The sequence below is a fragment of the Stegostoma tigrinum genome, chromosome 3 (assembly GCF_030684315.1).
Source record: "Stegostoma tigrinum isolate sSteTig4 chromosome 3, sSteTig4.hap1, whole genome shotgun sequence".
NCBI classification, from domain to species: domain Eukaryota; kingdom Metazoa; phylum Chordata; class Chondrichthyes; order Orectolobiformes; family Stegostomatidae; genus Stegostoma; species Stegostoma tigrinum.
This window is the reverse complement of record NC_081356.1, coordinates 66,615,447-66,635,728: the sequence shown is the minus strand read 5'-3', so window position 1 is coordinate 66,635,728 and position 20,282 is coordinate 66,615,447. Positions and strand designations below refer to the sequence as shown.

The window sequence follows — 20,282 nt, the reverse complement described above, 5'->3', positions numbered from 1 at the left end:
TAGATGAAACCACAAATGCCATTGTTAAATGCTTGAGTAATAGCTAAATATTCAGTTTGAGCTTTATTGAAAAGAAACTATCTATTGAAGAAAGATAATAAAATGTGAGGCTGGATGAACACAGCAGGCCAAGCAGCATCTCAGGAGCACAAAAGCTGACGTTTCGGGCCTGGACCCTTCATCAGAGAGGGGGATGGGGGGAGGGAACTGGAATAAATAGGGAGAGAGGGGGAGGCGGACCGAAGATGGAGAGTAAAGAAGATAGGTGGAGAGGGTGTAGGTGGGGAGGTAGGGAGGGGATAGGTCAGTCCAGGGAAGACGGACAGGTCAAGGAGGTGGGATGAGGTTAGTAGGTAGCTGGGGGTGCGGCTTGGGGTGGGAGGAAGGGATGGGTGAGAGGAAGAACCGGTTAGGGAGGCAGAGACAGGTTGGACTGGTTTTGGGATGCAGTGGGTGGGGGGGAAGAGCTGGGCTGGTTGTGTGGTGCAGTGGGGGGAGGGGATGCACTGGGCTGGTTTAGGGATGCAGTAGGGGAAGGGGAGATTTTGAAACTGGTGAAGTCCACATTGATACCATATGGCTGCAGGGTTCCCAGGCGGAATATGAGTTGCTGTTCCTGCAACCTTCGGGTGGCATCATTGTGGCAGTGCAGGAGGCCCATGATGGACATGTCATCAAGAGAATGGGAGGGGGAGTGGAAATGGTTTGAGACTGGGAGGTGCAGTTGTTTGTTGCGAACTGATCATCTCTATCTATTGAAGAAGTCGTGTTAAGTGCAAGCAGGGCTCAACTCTTAAAATATGATCTTGGCCGATCTGGGAGGTCAATAAACTGCAGTACAAAAGAATCTTGTGGTTCAAGGAGGTGCCAATCATTGTCACAGCCAATTAATACTTGTAGTGGATATAAATCCTCGACTCCTGACCTGAAACAGCACTTCGTCTGCATTTAATATCTCTACATACAGAGAAACAGGCTCAGCTCCCTGAATTTTTCTACTTTTATTTCAGTTGTTTTGTCATCCTAATTGCCCAGATTGCATTCTTCTCCAATGTGCTAAACATCTCTGAGAATGTTTTCTACCCTGATGTCGTACTAGGTATTGGCCTCTCCTGAAGGTGTCTTCCGGCCCCCATATCACTGCCCCGAACCTTCTGCTAGCTGCATAAGCATACAAACAATTTAAGCACTGCAGCATGAAGATGAGAAAAAGTCTCACCTCAGATATCTAACTCCAATTTTTCTGAGCATTCTCAACTTTGAAACAAGCAATATAAAATATTTAAAGACATGTACATCAAATGTATCTATTTAGACAATTGAACATAGATCTTATGATATGAATAACAAAGAGATATGGAATTCAATGCCCAAAGAAACAGTACAAATTTCAGGATACAATGTTAATTAAAAAATGGCTTTAATCTATTTAATTAGAGCATGGTCCTAATATTAATGTCAATAACATAAACAACTGTTTTTGTAGAACACAAACTTCAGCTATCCTGCAAATTCCTGTCTCTAAAATAACATATGAACAAGGAACATACCCTCCATCCGCAGTGTGTTTATGAGTAAAAGACAGGAGATCTGCTGCCCTGCCTGTTCCTTCACATATAACAACAGGCACAGGGGGAGTATCCCTCACATATTCCCACACAGTCAGGATGACATTAGGTCCACCTTCAATCACCAGACCCACAACAGGGACACCTTGGCCCATCCCTACATTGGGGAAAAAAGAAAAAAAACTTAATTGCATCAAAAAACTATTGGTTTTGAAAGTAAACATAAAGTAGGTAACTTGTTTGTGCATTCTCCACTTTAAAAATGGCAAAACAAAATATTTAAACACATGCACGTCAAATAATATCTCTACATAGGGAATAAAGATAATCAACTAATAGATTTCATTGTATATAAAAAGAAGAGACATGGAATTCAATACCCAAAGCAACAAATGTCAGAATCCAATATTGATAAGAACAAACAAGACCAATTTAATCATTGTGTATCAGTGACCCGCATTTTAATCCCTAATAGCATAACCAATTTGTTATGATACAAACCCTATCCAGCAAAGGTGTCCCTGTGGTGGGGCTGGTGATAAAATTGGGCCCAACCATGTGGGATTATGTAAGGGTTACTCCCCCTATGCTTGTTTTTGTGTGTGAAGGAACAGGGTGGTCAGCTATACTCCTGACTTAGACTCATTAAATATCATTCAATTACACTTGGAACTTCGGCAAACTTCTTTGTCAGAGGAAAGGGCTCCGGAATCAGCTTTGGCTTTACATTTCACTGGACACCCTTTGCAGCATGTGTTTAATGGGAAAGTGGTGCAGGCTGGCCATGCATTATCTTGACTCAAATATAGTGCTGCCATGTTCCATGTACACTGTTCCAGTGAATTCAGTTCCTGTTGCTACGATGAAATGAAGTGAGAGGCCAGGAAGGTCTGGCACAAATGACCAAACGTCCTCCACAAGAAACCCCCAAAATAAGTAAATAAAACAGGGCCCTGGCAACCTGATTTTTTTCTGGCCTTTACAGTGAGGAAATTAGATGTTCCTTAGGGTCAAACAAATGGGTCCCTATATTCAGATTTTGTTCATATACATGGAAAGGGGTGGACTCAGCTTCTCCACAAACACAAGCACAGTGGTCAGCTGCCTATACTTACGAGTATGGATTCTTTGAAGTGCAATATATTTTTCCAGATTCCTCCTCAGCCTCATCTCATTCCCATATTTGCCAACAGTTCCGTCATCTACCAGGATGAAGTGGGAATGCTTGCTATTTAAACTGGTCAGCTTGCTCAAAGGATTACCAAGTGTCTGATAGGGTCGCACTACCTGAGGAAATGCATATATACGAGTTTCTTAAAACATTTCAATTTTGGTCTTTACTCCTTACACATGGTCCAAGTACCTGTAAAACTAGAGATGATATTTTACAACACATAACAATGCCATGTTAAACAACTGATGTATCTACAATATTAGATTTCAGAGATACCTGTCTGTTAGATGATGAAATATTAATTGAAATGCTCTCCTAAACATTTTTATGGTGCAAGTATTTTCGATACATCCAGGCAGAACTGTTCTCAATAGTATCCCACTATTAATAAAACTTTCAAAATTAATACTATGTTCCTGCCTGTTCACAAATTAATAGCTTAAAATATAGCATGGTGGCTCTTGTCGTGCACTAGGGCCTATTACTCTAGGCTAAAAAGTACAGGTTCAAGTCCTCCATAGATGTGTCATAATATCTCTGAACACAGTAAATAAAAGTATCTGAAATACAGTCTGGCAGATGCCTAAAACTTTGTTTCAAGTTTAGACATCAGTCCTTGCATCGATTGTGAACTTGCAACTGTCAGTATGGACCTGAAGTAAGGTGAGTCTACATACTATGGATGGCTGTATGAAGTCTGTACAAGCTGAGCGCAAATTAGTTTCCCATAAACTGCACATAAGTTGGGAGCTGGGATTTCCACTGTTCCATCTGCTATTATTTCCACTGCAATTTATCTGCAACCTGTCAAACCATATACAAGATTGTGAAATTTCAAAACCAAATTACATCTAGTGCAAGGTGTAGAGCTGGATGAAGCAGCATCAGAGGAGCTGGAAGGCTGATGTTTCAGGCCTACACCCTTCCTCAGAAATCCTGAAACATCAGCTTTCCTGCTCCTCTGATGCTGCTTGGCCTGCTGTGTTCATCCAGCTCTATACCTTGTTATCTCAGATTCTCCAGCATCTGCAGTTCCTGCTATCTCTCTATATCCAGTGCCAAATTAGATTTCTAACAGAACCTGGCCTGGCCCGAAATTGCAGCCATGCCTCACAGCAAACTACTATTATAGCGAGTTTCTACTGACTGTTTCTTACTTTGTGAGATGCATGGACACGATTGAGCTTTCAAAAAACTTTCAACCCTCACTTACTAAGAAATTGACAACTGTACACAAATAAAACTGGAAAAGGATGTGTTATTTTTAAATTTCATACTTAAGGGCTATTAAAATGGGAGGAAAATCCATTCATATAGCACTACATTGTTCTACGACTTGGCGAAGAAGGTTATCAAAGAGTACAATGGGATCTTGATCAACTGGGCCAGCAGGCCAGGGAGTGGCAGATGGAGTTTAATTCAGATATTTCGAAGATGCTGCATTTTGGTAAGGCAAACCACAGCAGGATTTACACAGTTAATGATAGGGCCCTGGACAGTCATAAAGAGGGTCCTTGGGTTTCAAGTACATAGTTCCTTGTAAGTCGTGTCACAAGTAGACAGGGTGGCAAAGAAGGCATTTGGCACGCTTGCCTTCATGGGTCAGAGCATTGAGTACAAGAGTTGGGACATCATGTTACCGCTGTACAAGACATTAGTAAGGCCGCATTTGGAATACTGCATGCAATTCTGGTCACCCTGCTACAGGAAGGATTTTTTCTAAAATGGAAAGGATGCCACAAAGATTTACAAGGATGTTACCGAGATGGAAGAGGCTGGGGCTTTTTCTCCCAAAGTGTAGGTGGAGTTAACTCTATCACATGCCAGTTCTGTTGTTTACTGATAATCCTGTGTTGTAGCTTCATCAAATTGACACCTCAGTTTTAGTTATGTCTGGTGCTGCTCCTGGTATGCCTCCCTTGGACTCTACATGAAATAAAAATTATTCCTTCAGCCTAATTGTAATCATAGACTGGAAGATACGTCAGGCTTTGAGATTACAGACTGTGGTTGAATATAATTCTGCTGCTGTTGATGGCCCACAATATCTCACAAATGCACAGTCTTGAGTTGTTAGATCTGTTCAAAACCTTCCCATTTACCACATGGTAATGTTGCACAACATGTTGTACGGCATCCTCAATGTAAAGGTGTAACTTCTTCTCCATAAGGGCCATGCAGTGGTCACTACTACCATCATGGTCTGTGACTAGTAGATTGATGATAACAAAATCAAGTAGATTTTTTTTCCCTCTTGTAGGTTCTCTATTACCTCCTATCACAAACACAATCTAGCAACTATGTCCTTCAGGGCTTGCACATTTCAGTCAGTAATAGTTCTTCCGAGTTGGTCTTGGGTGATGGGGCACTGAAGTCCACACCTAGAGCACATTCTCTGTTCTTATTCCAATTAGTGTTCAACATGGAGAAATATGAATTTATCAGCCATGGGGCGCGGGTGGCGTATGGTAACTACCAGAATATTTCCTTGTCCATGAGATTTATGAGGTCATTTAATGTCATGGACTCATAGGTAACTCCCTACTTCCTAACGGTATACCATAGTGCTGCTACCTCTGGTGGGCCTGTTCTACTCGAAATAGTAATGCTTGGATGATTGTAGCTATGTCATGCTGCTGTTTGACTAGTCTGAGGGACAACTGTCCTAATTTTGGCACAAAAAACTCACATCATAGTAAGGAAAATTTGGTAGGGTCAACAGGACTAAGTTTGCTGGTGTCACTTCCAGCGCCTGAGCTGACGTCAGGCAGCCTATCCCATTTCATTCCTTTCATTTCTTTTTAGTATGTCCGACAATGGAAAATTCCTTTTATATTTCACAGTGGTTTGATACAACTCAATTGGTAGGCCATCTCAGAGGATAGTTACAACGCAGTGGTCTGGAGCCACATGCAGGTCAGAATAGGTAAAGTTAGCAGATTACCACAGTGATTCAGATGGGCTGTTACTAATGGTTACATGGTCACCATCAGAATAGGTTTTAATTCCAGGTTTTACTGAGTAAATTCAGATTTCACCATCAACCATGGTGGAATTTGAAGCCAGTTTATTAACCTGGATAATAGGTTTACAAGTCCAGTAACATCACCAGTGCCTTCTCTAGAGTGAAATACAAATGCTGTTCTGTTATTTTGAGATGGAAAAGCTTGATTAATCAGTCACAGATCACTTACATCTTGCCCAATCAAATCTCGGTGATTTTCTATGACTCCCCAGGGTGTAATCCCTATTATGCAGATCTTTCGTAAATATGGGGACGTGTGATCTTTTATTGCATCTCCAACATGTCGAGAAGTTCCTAATTTCAAAAGAAGTAAGACTGTTAATTATACTGTAGCTAGAGAGTCAGAAAAAGAACACAGTTACTGTTTCATCTAATGAAAAGTGATTGACCAGACTATGACAACTTGCATTTATTTACAGCTTTTAATATCAAAGAAATACCTGAAGTGCTGCACCAGACTATTAAAGACAACATTTTGTGCTCAATCACAAAGGAAATATTGGGATAAATGACCAAATACTTATAGTTCCTGACAGACTACTGGAGGAACAATGAGAGATAAAGTCAAACCTGAGACCTGCAAGGTGCAAATGAGACAGAGCTTCACCGCTAACACAAACAAGTCCAGCAACAACAAAAGGCATTTGGTGGATGACTGACCAGTAAATATTAACATGTTACTTTGTGATCGTTACCGTGAAGAGATTTTATTGTGTCAATATTAGAATTAAATGTATGTAACATAAAATTAGTTAATAAATTCATACACACTAGTTAAATTTGGTTATATAAATCCTAAATAAGTCTTTATTTCTGTTCAGTTTAGTTTCATAGAGTATCTATCCTGTGCAATGCACAATCCACTCCACTTGGGAGCTTCATATTCAGATGTATCATCAGTAGGAGAAGTTTAAGCAGCAGTTGTCCTCTCTCTAGTGAAATCAAGGCTGAGATCTGCGTAGATTCCAAGTTTCCTGAGAGGCTCACCCCACACATTTAAAGGCACACAGGCAGAGATAGTATGGTGGCCACTACCAAAGGAGGAAAAGAAAGCAGTGCAGACATTCTCTGAATGCACTCTGCTTTATAACAAGTACTCAGTTTCCTAAATTCATTCATGGCATATGGACAGCACTGGCTCGGCCAGCATTCATTGCCCATCACTAATTGCCCACAGGGCAGTTAAGAATCAATCATATTATGGGCCTGGAGTTACTTTTCTTTTCCCTAAAGGATACTAGTGAACAATGAGTTTTACAAAAATTTACAGCAGTTACATTTAATCTCAGATTTAGATTTTAGATACTTTTTTTGTCATTGAATTCAATTTTCAACATCTGCCATGAAAGGATTCAAACCCATATCCTGACAACAATAGCCTCAGGCTCTGGATTACTAGTCCAGTGATATTACCACTATGTCACTGCCTCCATTCAGAACACTGGTACGAGTGATGGTTTCTCTGTGGATTATAGACAGGGCTAAGTTTACAGCTCCACTGTAGGTGAATTAGCTGTCCAGATGTGATGGCAGAGTGTATTTTGGGAAAGGAAAATTAGTAGGGGATTCTATAATTAGTGAGAGATATAGATAAACCATGAATCAAGGATGCAATGTTGCCTCCTTCTGCCAAGGGCAAGATTGTTACTGAGTGGTTACCCAGCATTCTAACAGAAGGGGATAGACAGCTAGAGACTGTGGCCCATATTTGTAAGTAGAAGGAGGTAAAAGGACTTACAGGCAGATTTCAGGGAGCTGGGTAGGAGACTAGCAAGCAAAATATCAAAGGTAGCCATCTTTGGATTATTCCCAGAGCCACATGCTAGTGAATACAGAAAAAACAGGGCAAATCGATAAATGCATGACTAATAAAATAATAGGGGGTGCAGAGCAGAATGGTTTGAGGGAGATAGATAGTGGATAGACACTGGAGTAAGAAATAGTATAGGTATTAAATGTGATCAGTTGCAAAGGAAAATACGGTAAGATCTAATTCAGATCTACGATGCATTTGATTCAGGTACATTCTTCACTAAATAAGATTAGTGAACTGCAGATATCCACATTGAAATACGATTTGAAAGGTCGCCGGACTTGAAACATTATTCTGTTTCTCTCTCCAGAAGTGCTGTCAGATCTGTTGAATTTCTTCTTGAAATTTCCGTTTTTGGTTTTCAGAAATATGATGTGGCAATGGACATCCAGCTCACAAAGGACAAGACTGGGTGCTGAAAATACCTGGATACAAGGTCATAGAATCCCTACAGTGTGGAAACAGGCCCTTCCGTACAACAAGTCCACACTGACCCTCAGAGCATCCCACACAGACCCATCCCCTATAACTCAACTAATCTACATATCCCTGAACACTACAGGCAATTTAGCATGGCCAATCCACCTAGCCTGCATATCTTTGCACTGTGGGAGGAAACCAGCGCACCTGAAGGAAGCCAATGCAAACACAAGGAGAACATGCAAACTCCACACAAAAAGTTGCCCGAGGGTAGAATCAAACCCAGGTCCCTAGCGCTGTGAGACAGCAATGCTAACCACTGAGCCACTTGCCACCAAGATGCTCAGGAAAGACAGAAAGGAGGAATGGCAGAATTTAATAAGGAGCAGGTTAAAGTACTTGAGAGTAACAATGTCTAGCTGGGGTCAAGGACTAAATTTTTTGGTTAGATTTAAGAAACATTGAAGATACGAATGAACTACTTGATGTGATCTACTGTAGTTGGTGAACAACTACAGAACTGTAGAGCAGCAAATTTGTAGAAAAATTACAGAGATGCAGAGAAAGAATAGTGTAGCTGAAGAGGGTGACATTAATTACTCTACAACAAATTGGAGAGGGAAAGGAGTTGCTGCAGTATGTTAAGAAGAATTCTCTTCATAATTTTATTTCCAAGCAATTAAGAAGAAGGGATTGGGGAGTGTTGGATTCTCTGTCATTTGAAGATGGTCATTGCCTGGCATTTGATTGGTGTCAATACTACTTCAGTTAAGTTACTCTATGTCCCAGGTAGATATCTAGACTGCCCTAGCAAAACATTCCAGTACAAAGCAGTGAAGATCAGAGTAGGAATTTCAATTGTTTACACATTACCCTCACTGTAAAAACACATTGAAAATATTAAGCCTTGTTGAAAGAAGTCTAACTGAATTATAAACAGTAAGCCATAAATTCTGCTCCTGACAAACTAAGTTCTGAAGTCTGGGCTGTTTATAACATTCCATTTCAGATGTGTTGCAAACAATGAAGCTGTTTTTAAGTTTAAGGTAGTTTATTTCCTACTTTAATTTCATAAACATGACTTAACATTTATTTCATTCTCTTGAAACGATGAAAATAATCAATAATAGGCAATGCTTTTTATATTCTGGTTTGTTATGTAGGAGAAACGTTTAATCTGATTGATTGGTCATCTTGCTGTACTGTTTCTGGATGCCAGTGATCCCCTGCTTGGCACCTGTATGAGGATAGCAAATGCAAGGTCGCCTCGAAGCCAATTGACTTGGAACTGTATCACTGTTCCTTCATTGTCAGTGGGTCAAATTCCAGGAACTCACTACATTTGGGACTACCTCTGCCACAGAGACAAATATCAGAAGACAGCTACCTCCCCAAGGGCAATTAAGAATGGGCAATAAATGCTGAGTTAGCGAGTGATGTCTCTCTCCATAACCAAATGAAATAAAATTCCACCCAATTGATGCCTAATATTCTATCTCAAAATGGGCAACAAAACAAGTCAAAATGCTTTTGAGAGTCAAACTGGAGGTTTGAGGTCACCCATTGTAAATGCCTAACATTCTAGAAGAGCGAATTTTAAGACAACAGTGGATTTTTTTTTTAATCAGAGATCTGCCTTACCATTACTCCTCATATACTACATTTTGAATTAGGCCTCAACTCCCATAACTTTTGATCTCTAAACAATCTTCTTCTAAAATGAAAAACAACTAACCATGTCTTCCCCTGTCAATGTGACTATGTAAATGAATCAAAGAATTCTCTTAGATTTCCAGAATAATGGATAAAATACAAATCATTACCTTGAAACACGCCAACTCTGAAAATTCGCAAAATTACGACTGCAGCAAATTGAAGAGTTTTGAGTACGATTTCACATTTATTTAATAATCAAATAGTTCTGATTTCCAAAAATCTGAACTTCAAATGTGACCAGCAAAATTGAACCTACCCGTGTTGATGCCTTCCGTCACTATCCATGCCCCAGTAGTCTCAGCTGCTTTGATAAGTCCTTTCCCGAAGATCTGTTTCAGCTTTGGAGGAAGTTCAAAGTTCTGGCTCCCTCCATGGACAGATATTAGTAGCTTTGGTAGTTCCATTAGCCATTCCTTCAACATCAAATGGAGCAACTGGTGCAGTTCCGTGTCATATGAGACTCTAATATACTGAAGAGAATTCAGAGTGAAAACAAAATAAAGTATTGCCAGCTTGTTTTTGGGAAAATCTTATCCAGTTAATTATTCAGAAAATCTTATTCAGAGAATTATTATTCAGTATTGTCAAATGATCAAACTAATTATGTTGTCCTGTTGCATTTTTGGCAGAAGCTATTTGGAAAATTTAACAGCAAGCATCACTTAAATATTCTATCCAAGGCTGCAAATATGGAGAGAAAAATAATTTATCTTTCTAAAAGCTTTTCTGATTGTACAGAAAATCTGCAAGCATTGTGTAAGCATTAAAACAAAAGTAAAGCTCGATTGAAACAGCAAAAGCAAATCTTACGGTAAGTAGGACAGCTGCACCACCGAGCTTATGCTAGCCGGCTGACAAGTTGAAATCGCTGCCATGGGAGGTACATGTTGTTTCAGGGCATCATCCCTAAAGACAGTAATGCCCCAAGCCCCAAACAACAATCACACGTTGTAGCAGCCATAGTCCCAGACAGAGGGACACATGCACGACTGGTAGTGCGTTTAACCTAATGGGCACAACCCCTCAGGCAAGGGGCAAGCTTGAGAAAGCAGGATCGTCAATGACCTCAGCCAGTATGGAAATTTGAACTCATGCTGCTAGCATCACTCGATATCACAAACTAGCCATCCAGCCAACCTCAACACGAGCATGTGGCAAGTACACTGTACAAGCATCTAGGTCGCTAAGAATTACCTGCAAATCTATTTTAGACTTTTCTGCTCTTCCATATTTGATTTGTCACATAATGTCACAGTTCTTACCAAGATATATTGTTATATATTATAAGATAGATTAAATTAATATTATAATAAAAATATTACAACGATAAATTATTGGTGACTGCCCAGTTGATAATAAAGTAGCACATCTTGTCTAAGGGACACCTACATCGATGCACAACATCCATCTGGCTTTGAGGATCCTACCAGATCGCTCCAAAATGGTCATGTACATGAGATGCTAGAGTGGCCCACTAACTGCTGTTACATGGAAAAGGCACAACTGCAACCAGAGACAAGGAACATTTTGTGATGCTAGGCATAGTGTACCCATGCAGAGATAATGGTGGAGTTCATCCAGCCTGTGAAAGCTTCCATGCCTTCGACAGATGTGTACATGACTTCTTCTATGTAAACGATAGCAATTCTCTAGGACAGTCTGAACCAACAGACTGGTCAGTGGAATGCCCTCAGGCCTGTACATTTTAAAATTCATTTCACAGGATGTGAGAATCGCTGGTCAGACAAGCATTTAATGCCCATCACTAATTGCCCTCAAAGGTGGTCACGAACCACTTTCTGGGGCTGCTGCAGTTCAGCTGGTGTATGGATATCCACAGTGCTGTCAGCAAGACAGTTCCTGAATGTTCACCCAGTGACAATGAAGGGCCAACAATACAGTTCCAAGTCAGGCTGACACGTGCCTTGGAGGGTAACTTGCAGATTCTAAAGTGCCTGTTCTATTTGTCCTTCTAAGTAGTTGGCATTTGGTTAGGGAAAGTGCTGTAGAAAAAGCCTATTTGTGTTGCTCTATCTCCCCAAGTATCTCCCCAAGATAACAAAATCACAGATCACACTATAATAGAAATTCTCTATCTACTACGAAGGACCACACAATCCATCAGGACTGGTCAATTAGGGGGAAAAGAATTGGTTTGGGGAAAGATTATTAGGTTTGGGAGACCTTGCAAGAATACAGTTAGCAAATCTGCAATGTACAGGGACAGCATTTAGATAACTTTTGGGACATTTAAAAACAAACTTGTCAAATTGTAAAAATTTTAACTCCTCCACTGGAAAAATTATTCCAATAATTTATTCACAGCTACATTACACTTGTGTGAATTAATAATTGTACCCAATACTTCCGCATCAAAACTTCCAATATATACCACTATTAAAGGAATATTGGCACTGAAGAGCTAAATAACTAAATTTATTCTTTCATCAGAAATATTCAGGGGGTAAAGGCCATATCAAATGCACAGGACTAAGAAAAAATAACTGGGGATCACACTTGCTCCTTCTGGCTCACAGGAAAATCTGAAATTAAACCTTAAAACTTACTCAGGTCTCCTAGCTCACAGTCTAGCTCCCTCGGCCTAAAGGGGAAGCCAACACTGCATGCCAGATATTGCTGCCATCTAAAACTATTTGGATCAGAGAAGATACAGGTTTTTTTTATTGTTTCACACTCACCAGTGCAAAAGAACGGGTTAAATTTGAACTATAAAGGAAGGTAAGTAAGTGGAGGGGGTAACTGACTGCCCTAATGTTAAGTGCCTCCCTGTCTGAACTGGAGAAGATTTGTTAAAATATGGAACAGTGAGTTATTTGCATAATTAAATATACTCTTTTGGGAGCATTACATGCTTATGAGGGTTGTTAGCTGCATGCGCTGTGTAATTGTGAAATGTAATCAACCTTAGCACGGTAGGAGTAAGCGCCATCCTGGAAATCTATGGTACCGAAAGAGTCAGTTGGACTTGCTATGGTGTGATTCTCAATGCACCATTCCTCCTCTCCATCGCCGTGAGCTGATAAATAGACTGGTAAGTTGTTATCTAAGCCAGGGTGATCACCAACCAGCCGTCCACAGCAGCACCTGTGTTCAAAGTACAAAGATCAGAGTCACCTTTAAATCTGCATTGTTTTATTTTGTATGATGAACCTTCAAAGATTCCAAATGCTCCTAAAGTCTGATTATAGTGGATATTTCTTAAAATGTAAGGTCTCCAGTTTAGATTGCTTGATCCCAAGTGAATGTTGGATTCTAGATGTTTTTTGGATTATGGAGTGGTGTTAGAATATCTAACCGCATGTGTGTGAACTGGACAACAGTGTTGATATAGTATCAGAGATAATGGGAACTGCAGATGCTGGAGATTCCAAGATAATAAAATGTGAGGCTGGATGAACACAGCAGGCCAAGCAGCATCTCAGGAGCACAAAAGCTTTTGTGCTCCTGAGATGCTGCTTGGCCTGCTATGTTCATCCAGCCTCACATTTTATTAACAGTGTTGATATATGCATCTTTAACAGGAACATAAATAGTGATAAATCATTATAATGCCGTAATAAAATGTTTTGATTTATCCAAACACATCAGCTCATTTCATACATCTAGCATTTTTCCACTCCCAAACCACAGGATGCTGGAAAACTTCCAACATAAATGTGGACAATATGTATTTCTGGACAATAGATTTCCTGACTCAGAGGTTACAGTATACCTTCAAATCTTTACCCAAAGTTGATTAAGGTATTCTTTTATTTTACGGATGCAACTGATGAACAAATCATCAAGCAGGCAGTCAGTCCAATTAAAAATGTATTGTGTTCAGCTGAACCATGCACAACATTTGGGACAGACTGTACATTTTAAACAAAGACTAGATATCTGAATTTTATTCATTCTTCTTCAGAAAACTAAAACAAAATAAGTCAATAGCTTGGATTTTATTTTGACAGAGAAATGAAGGAGTACTTTAGAAAGAATGCATTCCTTAATTAACTTAACATCAAATAGTTGTCCTGTTGAGGGTATATTGTGTACTCCTCTTCACCTATATCCTCCTTCTGCATTAAAGCAAATACAGCACAATACTTTTTCATTTGATTTTCAGCCTATCTGGAAAGTTGGGAGAACCAGTTAATTACAGCTACAGAAAGCATTCTTCTTATAATAAATATCATTACTGATTTCACCGCTGCAAACATAGGATTCTGCTTCATGGTGTCCTCCAGTATTGACATCTGACAGAGTATGTAGTTGGTACTTGAGAGGCATCTTACTTCTATACAGCATGTAAAAACACCTGTTCAGCTGTAGCTTTCACATATATCTGTCACGTTTGCACAGAAACATAAATACCTGCCGTTAACCAACGTTCACCCCTACTTCCTTCGCTGTTTCTTTGAAAAGTCTTTGCTTCTTACCAGTATTACATGGTATAAATCAGGCAATTAGAGCTACATGCAACAAGGATAATGCAATGCATTCAAGCATGACTTCAATCGATATGTAAACTGGGTAAATGTAATGAAAGCAATGCCATAGAAAGCAAATTCCTGGAATGTTTTTAAGTTGGTTTTCTGGAGCAACATGTTGAGAAAGCTAACTTTGATCCAGTATTATTGAATGAAAAAAAGACTAATCAATAATCTTGTAAAAAGAACCATTAGGGAAGAATGATCATAACATGACAGAATTTCCCATTAATATTGAAAATAGTGTATTTTTATCCAAAAATTCGGCTCTAAATTTAAGCAATGGAAACTACGAAGGGCAAGTTGGCTGTAGTGGACTGGGAAACTATTTTAAGCTCTTTGATGATAGACAGGCAATATCTTATATTTATACAGTTTTTCACAAACATTCATTCTATTAAAGCAAAAAGTGAGTCAATGGCTAACAAAGGAAGTGAAACCTTGAATCACATTAATGGAGGATATTTGTAAAGCTGACAAAACAAGTAGTAAACTTGAGGATCAGAAGCATTTCAAAGTTCACAAAGAAAGATAGTGAAGGTGATAATGGAAGCTACAATAAGGTGGTATGAATGCAACAAGCAAAACACATAAAAATGACTGTAAAATTCCTGAAGAATGTGATAAAGAAAAAGGCAAACATGAGTCCATTACAGTCAGAGATATGAATATTTATATTTGGGAATAATAAAACAGCAGAGAAACAAAATAATTAATTTGCATCCATCATCATGGAGGATGATGCAAGAAATCTCCCAGAAACAATCTAGTAGGGCATTCTTTCTTACAATCTGATATTGAGGGTCCTGAAGTGACTAAATAACCCAGTACAGGATCTACACACCTTTTCACAAGTAAGCTGTGGTTGTTCCTCAGGTTTTTGTCAGGCCTTGTGCTCTAAAGATGTCCTTGAAGCATTCCCTCTGCCCCCTGGTAACCACTTGGCAGGGCAAAGCTCAGAATAGAGTCTGCTTTGGAGACCATGCATCAACCATGCAGGCAATATGGTCTCCATATGCAGCTAGTTAACAGTAACCAGTGGTTCAATACTGAGGATACAGTCCTGAGGAAGAAAACTGAGATTAAGCTGTCCATCCTGCCAGGGAATTCATAAAATACAGCAGAAATATTGCTGGTGATATTTCTCAAGGGATTTGAGGTGCCCGCTCTACATTGTTCATGTCTGATGCATAAAGGAAGACTGTTACCCTGTGGAACATAATTTTGTTGTCATAACAGTTGACAGCATGATGCTCATGAATTCTTCAGGACAGTCAAACCCATCTACACCCTGAATATTCAGACTTACCCCATTGAAACCCTAAGAATGGAGTGGCACTCATCAAGGACAGAAAGGCAGTCAACACCCATTGAAAATATCACTCAGAATCTCCTCACTGCATCTCAATCCTTTGCTCTTGATCATAGTAACATAGAAAATGAAAGCAGGAATAGGTCACTTGGCCTTTTGAGCTTGCTCCACCATTCATTATGATAAAAATTGATCATCTAATTCAAAAGCCTGTTTCTGTTTTCCCCCAGATCCATTGATTCCTTTAGCAGCAAGTGCTATCTCCAACTCTTTCTTGCCTCGAATGCTTTCATCAGTAACAAATTCCACCACTCACCACTCTCTGGGTGCAGAAATATTTTCACATTTCAGTGTAAAATGGTTCACCCCATGTCCATAGACTGTCACTGCAGTCCACCCCTGCAATTGGGAACATCCTTCCTGCATCTACGCTGTCATGTCCTGTTGGCATTTTATATTATTCTATGAGATCCCCTCTGATTCTTCTAAACTTCAGCGAATAGAATCCTAACTGATTCAAACTTGCAGATGACACTAAGATTGGTGGAGGAACAGATAGTGAAGGGGGCTGTCAGAGAATGTAGTAGAATATGGATAGATGGGAGAGTTAGGCGGAGAAATGGCAGATGGAGTTCAATCCAGGCAAATGTGAGGTGATGCATTTTGGAAGATCTAATTCAAGAGCAAACTATATGGTAAATGGAAAAGCCCTGGGAAAATTGATACACAGAGAGATCTGTGTACCCTGAAGGTGGCAACGCAGGTCGATAGCCTGGTCAAGAAGGCATACGGCATGCTTTCACTCATCAAACGAGGTACTGAGTACAAGAGTTGGCAGGGCATGTTAAAGTTGTATAGGACTTTGGTTCGACCACATTTGGAATACTGTGTACAGTTCTGGTTCCACATTACCAAAAGGATGTGGATTCTTTGGAGAGGGTGCAGAGGATGTTGCCTGGTATGGAGGGCACTAGCTATGAAGAGACGTTGAGATTTTAGGATTATTTGCATTAGAAAGATGAAGGGTGAGGGGGGAACCTCATCGAAATCTACAAAATCATGAGGTATAGACAGGGTGGATAGAAAGAAGCTTTTTCCCAGAGTGGGGGATTCAATTACTAGGGGTCACGATTTCAAGGTGAGAGGGGAAAAGTTTAAGGGAGATATGCATGGAAAGTTCTTTATGCAGAGGGTGATGGGTGCCTGGAACGCGTTGCCAGTGGAGGTGGTAGAGGTGGGCATGATAGCATCATTTAAGATGTGTCTAGACAGATACATGAATGGGCAGGGAGCAGAGGGATTCAGATCCTTGGAAATAGGTGGCAGGTTTAGATAGAGGATCTGGATCAGCGCAGGCTTGGACAGCTGAAGGGCCCATTCCTATGCTGTAATTTTCTTTGTACTTTGTTCTTTGTCTTTACCTGATGCATCAGTCCCACCATCCCAGGAATCAGATGAGTAAACCTTTCCAGCACTCCCTCGATGGGAAAAACACCCTTCCTCAGATAAGGAGACCGGAACTGCACACAAGATTCAGGTGCAATCTCACCGAGGCCCTATACAAGAGTAGCATGACCTCCCTGCTCCTGTACTCAAAGTCTCTCACTTCGAAGGTCAAAGTACCATTTGTCTTCTTGATCGTCTTGTTGCACGTGCATGCTTACCTTCAGCAAGTGGTGTATGAGGATACCCAAGTCTCATTGCACATTCCCCTCTCTAAATTTACTGCCACTCAGTTAATAAACTGCATTCATGTTCTTGCTACCGAAGTGGGATAACCTCACATTGATCCCATACGTTTGCCCATTCACTCAGTTTATGCAAATCACATTGAAGCATCTCAACATCAGTCTCACATTTAACACGCCCAACTGCCTTTGTTTCATTTGGAAAGTTGGAGATCTTACATTTAGTTGCCACATCTCAACCATTAATGTATATTGCAAACAGCTAGGATCCAAACACTGATCCTTGTGGCATCCCACTTATCCCCTCCTACCATTCAGTAAAAGACCTGTTTATTCCTATTCGTCTTTACTCTTGGTTATTCTTTCCACTCTCACAGTCTAAGAAAAAGGGGTAAGCCATTCAGGACTGAGATGAGGAAGAATTTCTTCACTCACAGAGGTGTGAACCTGTGGAGTTCTCTACCACAGAAAGCTGCTACGGCCAGTTTGCCAGATATATGAAGAGGGAGCTAGACATGGTCTGTGCAACTAAAGGGATCAATGGGTATGGAGAAAAAGTGGGAGTGAGATACTGAAATTGCCCAATCAGACATGATCATATTGAATGGTGGTGCAGGTTCAAAGGTATGAATGGGCTACTCCTGTACCGATTTTCTGTGTTTCCATGTTTCCAGTCTGCCAAGCAGTTTTCTGTCTATCTCATTACACAACCCCTATTTCCCATGTGCTTTAATTTTAAACTATCATCTCTCAAAAGTGGGATTTAGTTGAAAGCCTTCTGAAAGTCCAAATAAATCACATCCACTATCCTCCCTTTATCAACTATACTACTTGAATCCTCAAAGAATTCCAGTAGACTTGTCAAGCATGATTTCCCTTTCACAAATCCATGCTGACTCTGTCTGATCCTGCTACAGTTTTCCAAACGCTCAGCTATTAATTCTTCCATAATGGACTCTAGCATTTTCCACACTACCAACTTTAGACTGACCGCCCTATCATTCCCATTTTCCTCTCTCTCTCCCTTCTTAAAATGGCAAGTTGCATTAGCTACCTTCTGACCTGTAGGAATTGTTCCTGACCTTGTAAAACCTCGAAAGATGATCACCGATGCATCCATTATTTCTAGAGCCACTTTCTTAAGTACAGTACTATGTAATTTATCAGGCCTGAGGATTTATCGACCTTTATTCCCATCAATTTCCATAATGCCATTTCCAATCAACTGATTTCTTTAAGTTCCTCTTACTCACTAAACTCTGTGTTCCTCAATAATTCTGGTATGTTATTTGTGTCCTCCTTTGTGAGTACAGAACCAAAGCATTTGGTTTAAGGTTCATTGGACCTGAAATGTTAACTCTGATTTCTCTCCACAGTTGCTGCCAGACCTGTTGAGTCTTTCCAGCAATTTCTGTTTTCCAGCATCCGCAGTTCTTTTGGCTTTTTGTTTACCAAAGTGTGCATTTAGTTGGTCAGCCATTTCTTTGAGTCCTATTATAAATTTCCCTGTTTCTGACTTTAAGGGACTTACATTTGTCTTCACCAGTCTTTTTCTCTTCAGCCCACAGCATGCAAGCCACCAACATTTCAACATAACCCAAAGATGGTATGGGGTTGAGAAAGCCACCTTACAGATGAGAATCAACAAGACTGCCAGCACAGACAGAACCACTGCAGAAATATTAAAATATGGCAGAGATCTTGGCTCACTTATATGATCTTATTTTCCCTGATCTCAAAGGACAATAACATAACCAGGGATTTCCAAAATGTTATTATTGTGAGCATTCTAAGAAAGTACAAAAGACTGACTGTAATGCATGTGCAAAGGTATCCCTACTATATATCCCTGGGAAGATCATTGCAAAAAAATCCTCCTGATTCACCTTCTCGCACATACTGAAAAACCCTCCCAAAATCACTGCGTGGACTCTGTCATGGAGCTATACAGCATGGAAACAGAGCCTTCAGTCCAACTCGTCTATGCCGACCAAATATCCTAAATTAATCTGGTTCCATCATCCAGCATTTGGCCTATATCCCTCTAAACCCTTCCTATTCATATACACATCCTAATGCCTTCTAAATGCTGTGATTGTTCCAGCCTCCAACCACTTCCTCTGGCAACTCATTCCACACATGCACCACCTGCTGTGTGAAAAGGTTGCCCCTTAGGTCCCTTTTATATCTTTCCCCTCTCACCTTAAACTTATAGCCTCTAGTTTTGGATTCTCCTACCCTGGGACAAAGACTTTGGTTATTCACACTATCCATGCTCCTCATGATATTATAAACCTCCGTAAGGTCACACCTCAGCTTCTGACCTTCCAGAGAAAATAACCCCAGCCTATTCAGACCTTCTATCTGGCTCAAACCCTCCTGTCCCAGCAACATTTTTCCAAATCTCTTCTGCACTCTTTAAAGTTTAATAACATCCATCAAGAGGCACATTGATCATAACCATCACATGAGAAAACACAAGAAAATTGCAGAGCGCAGCTACAATCTCTGCACATGATTGTTTTGACCTCAAAAAGGCCTTCCATTCTGAACTGGGTTGGATTATGGAGGGTCCATCCAATGTTTGTTTGCCCACAAAAGGCCATCACCAACTCCTGCTGCTGCAAAATAATAAGCAAACCATAATCCTAACTAATGGATCCAGTGCAGACCCAAAACATGTGAAAATTAGTGTAAAACAAGGCAATGCCCTTCTCCAAATTCCTGTTGCATAACCAATACCACCCAACCTCTGCCAGCAAGCTGCAGTTTACAGATGGCTGTGTTTGCATGCACACGCAGAGGCAGGGCTCCAAATCATTGTCAATGAATTCAAGGAGATAGGTGAAAGAATGAGCCTCAGAAAAAACATCCAGAAGAGAAAGATCTTCCACAAGCTTTCTCCCATCACTGTAACACTGTTACAATCCACAGTGAGCCTTTGAACAAGTGGATTAACTGCAAAACCTTGGGAGCCTCATTTGACTGACAGTAGGCATCATCAATGAAATTTAACATCTCATCCAGTAAGCCAGCACGGTCTTCAGTCATTCTGAGTAACACAGTGTTGATGGCA

At 40.3% G+C, this 20,282-nt stretch overlaps 1 protein-coding gene across 14 annotated transcripts in view; it reads right to left on the bottom strand.

The window, feature by feature from the left end:
* The window catches only part of LOC125450802 (transient receptor potential cation channel subfamily M member 6-like), a 154,755-nt gene that overhangs the window by 102,537 nt on the left and 31,936 nt on the right, over positions 1-20,282 (bottom strand). For all 14 annotated transcript variants that reach the window (XR_007247158.2, XM_048527002.2, XM_048527001.2 and 11 more), the window contains 5 exons: positions 12,641-12,821; positions 9,973-10,186; positions 5,937-6,061; positions 2,684-2,855; positions 1,551-1,725 (listed from right to left, as the gene is read on the bottom strand). Coding sequence is in view for 13 of the 14 variants with exons in the window: in XM_048527002.2 (XP_048382959.1) it covers positions 1,551-1,725; positions 2,684-2,855; positions 5,937-6,061; positions 9,973-10,186; positions 12,641-12,821 (867 nt within the window). In the remaining variant the exon portion in view is untranslated. The remainder of the gene's footprint in view (positions 1-1,550; positions 1,726-2,683; positions 2,856-5,936; positions 6,062-9,972; positions 10,187-12,640; positions 12,822-20,282) is intronic.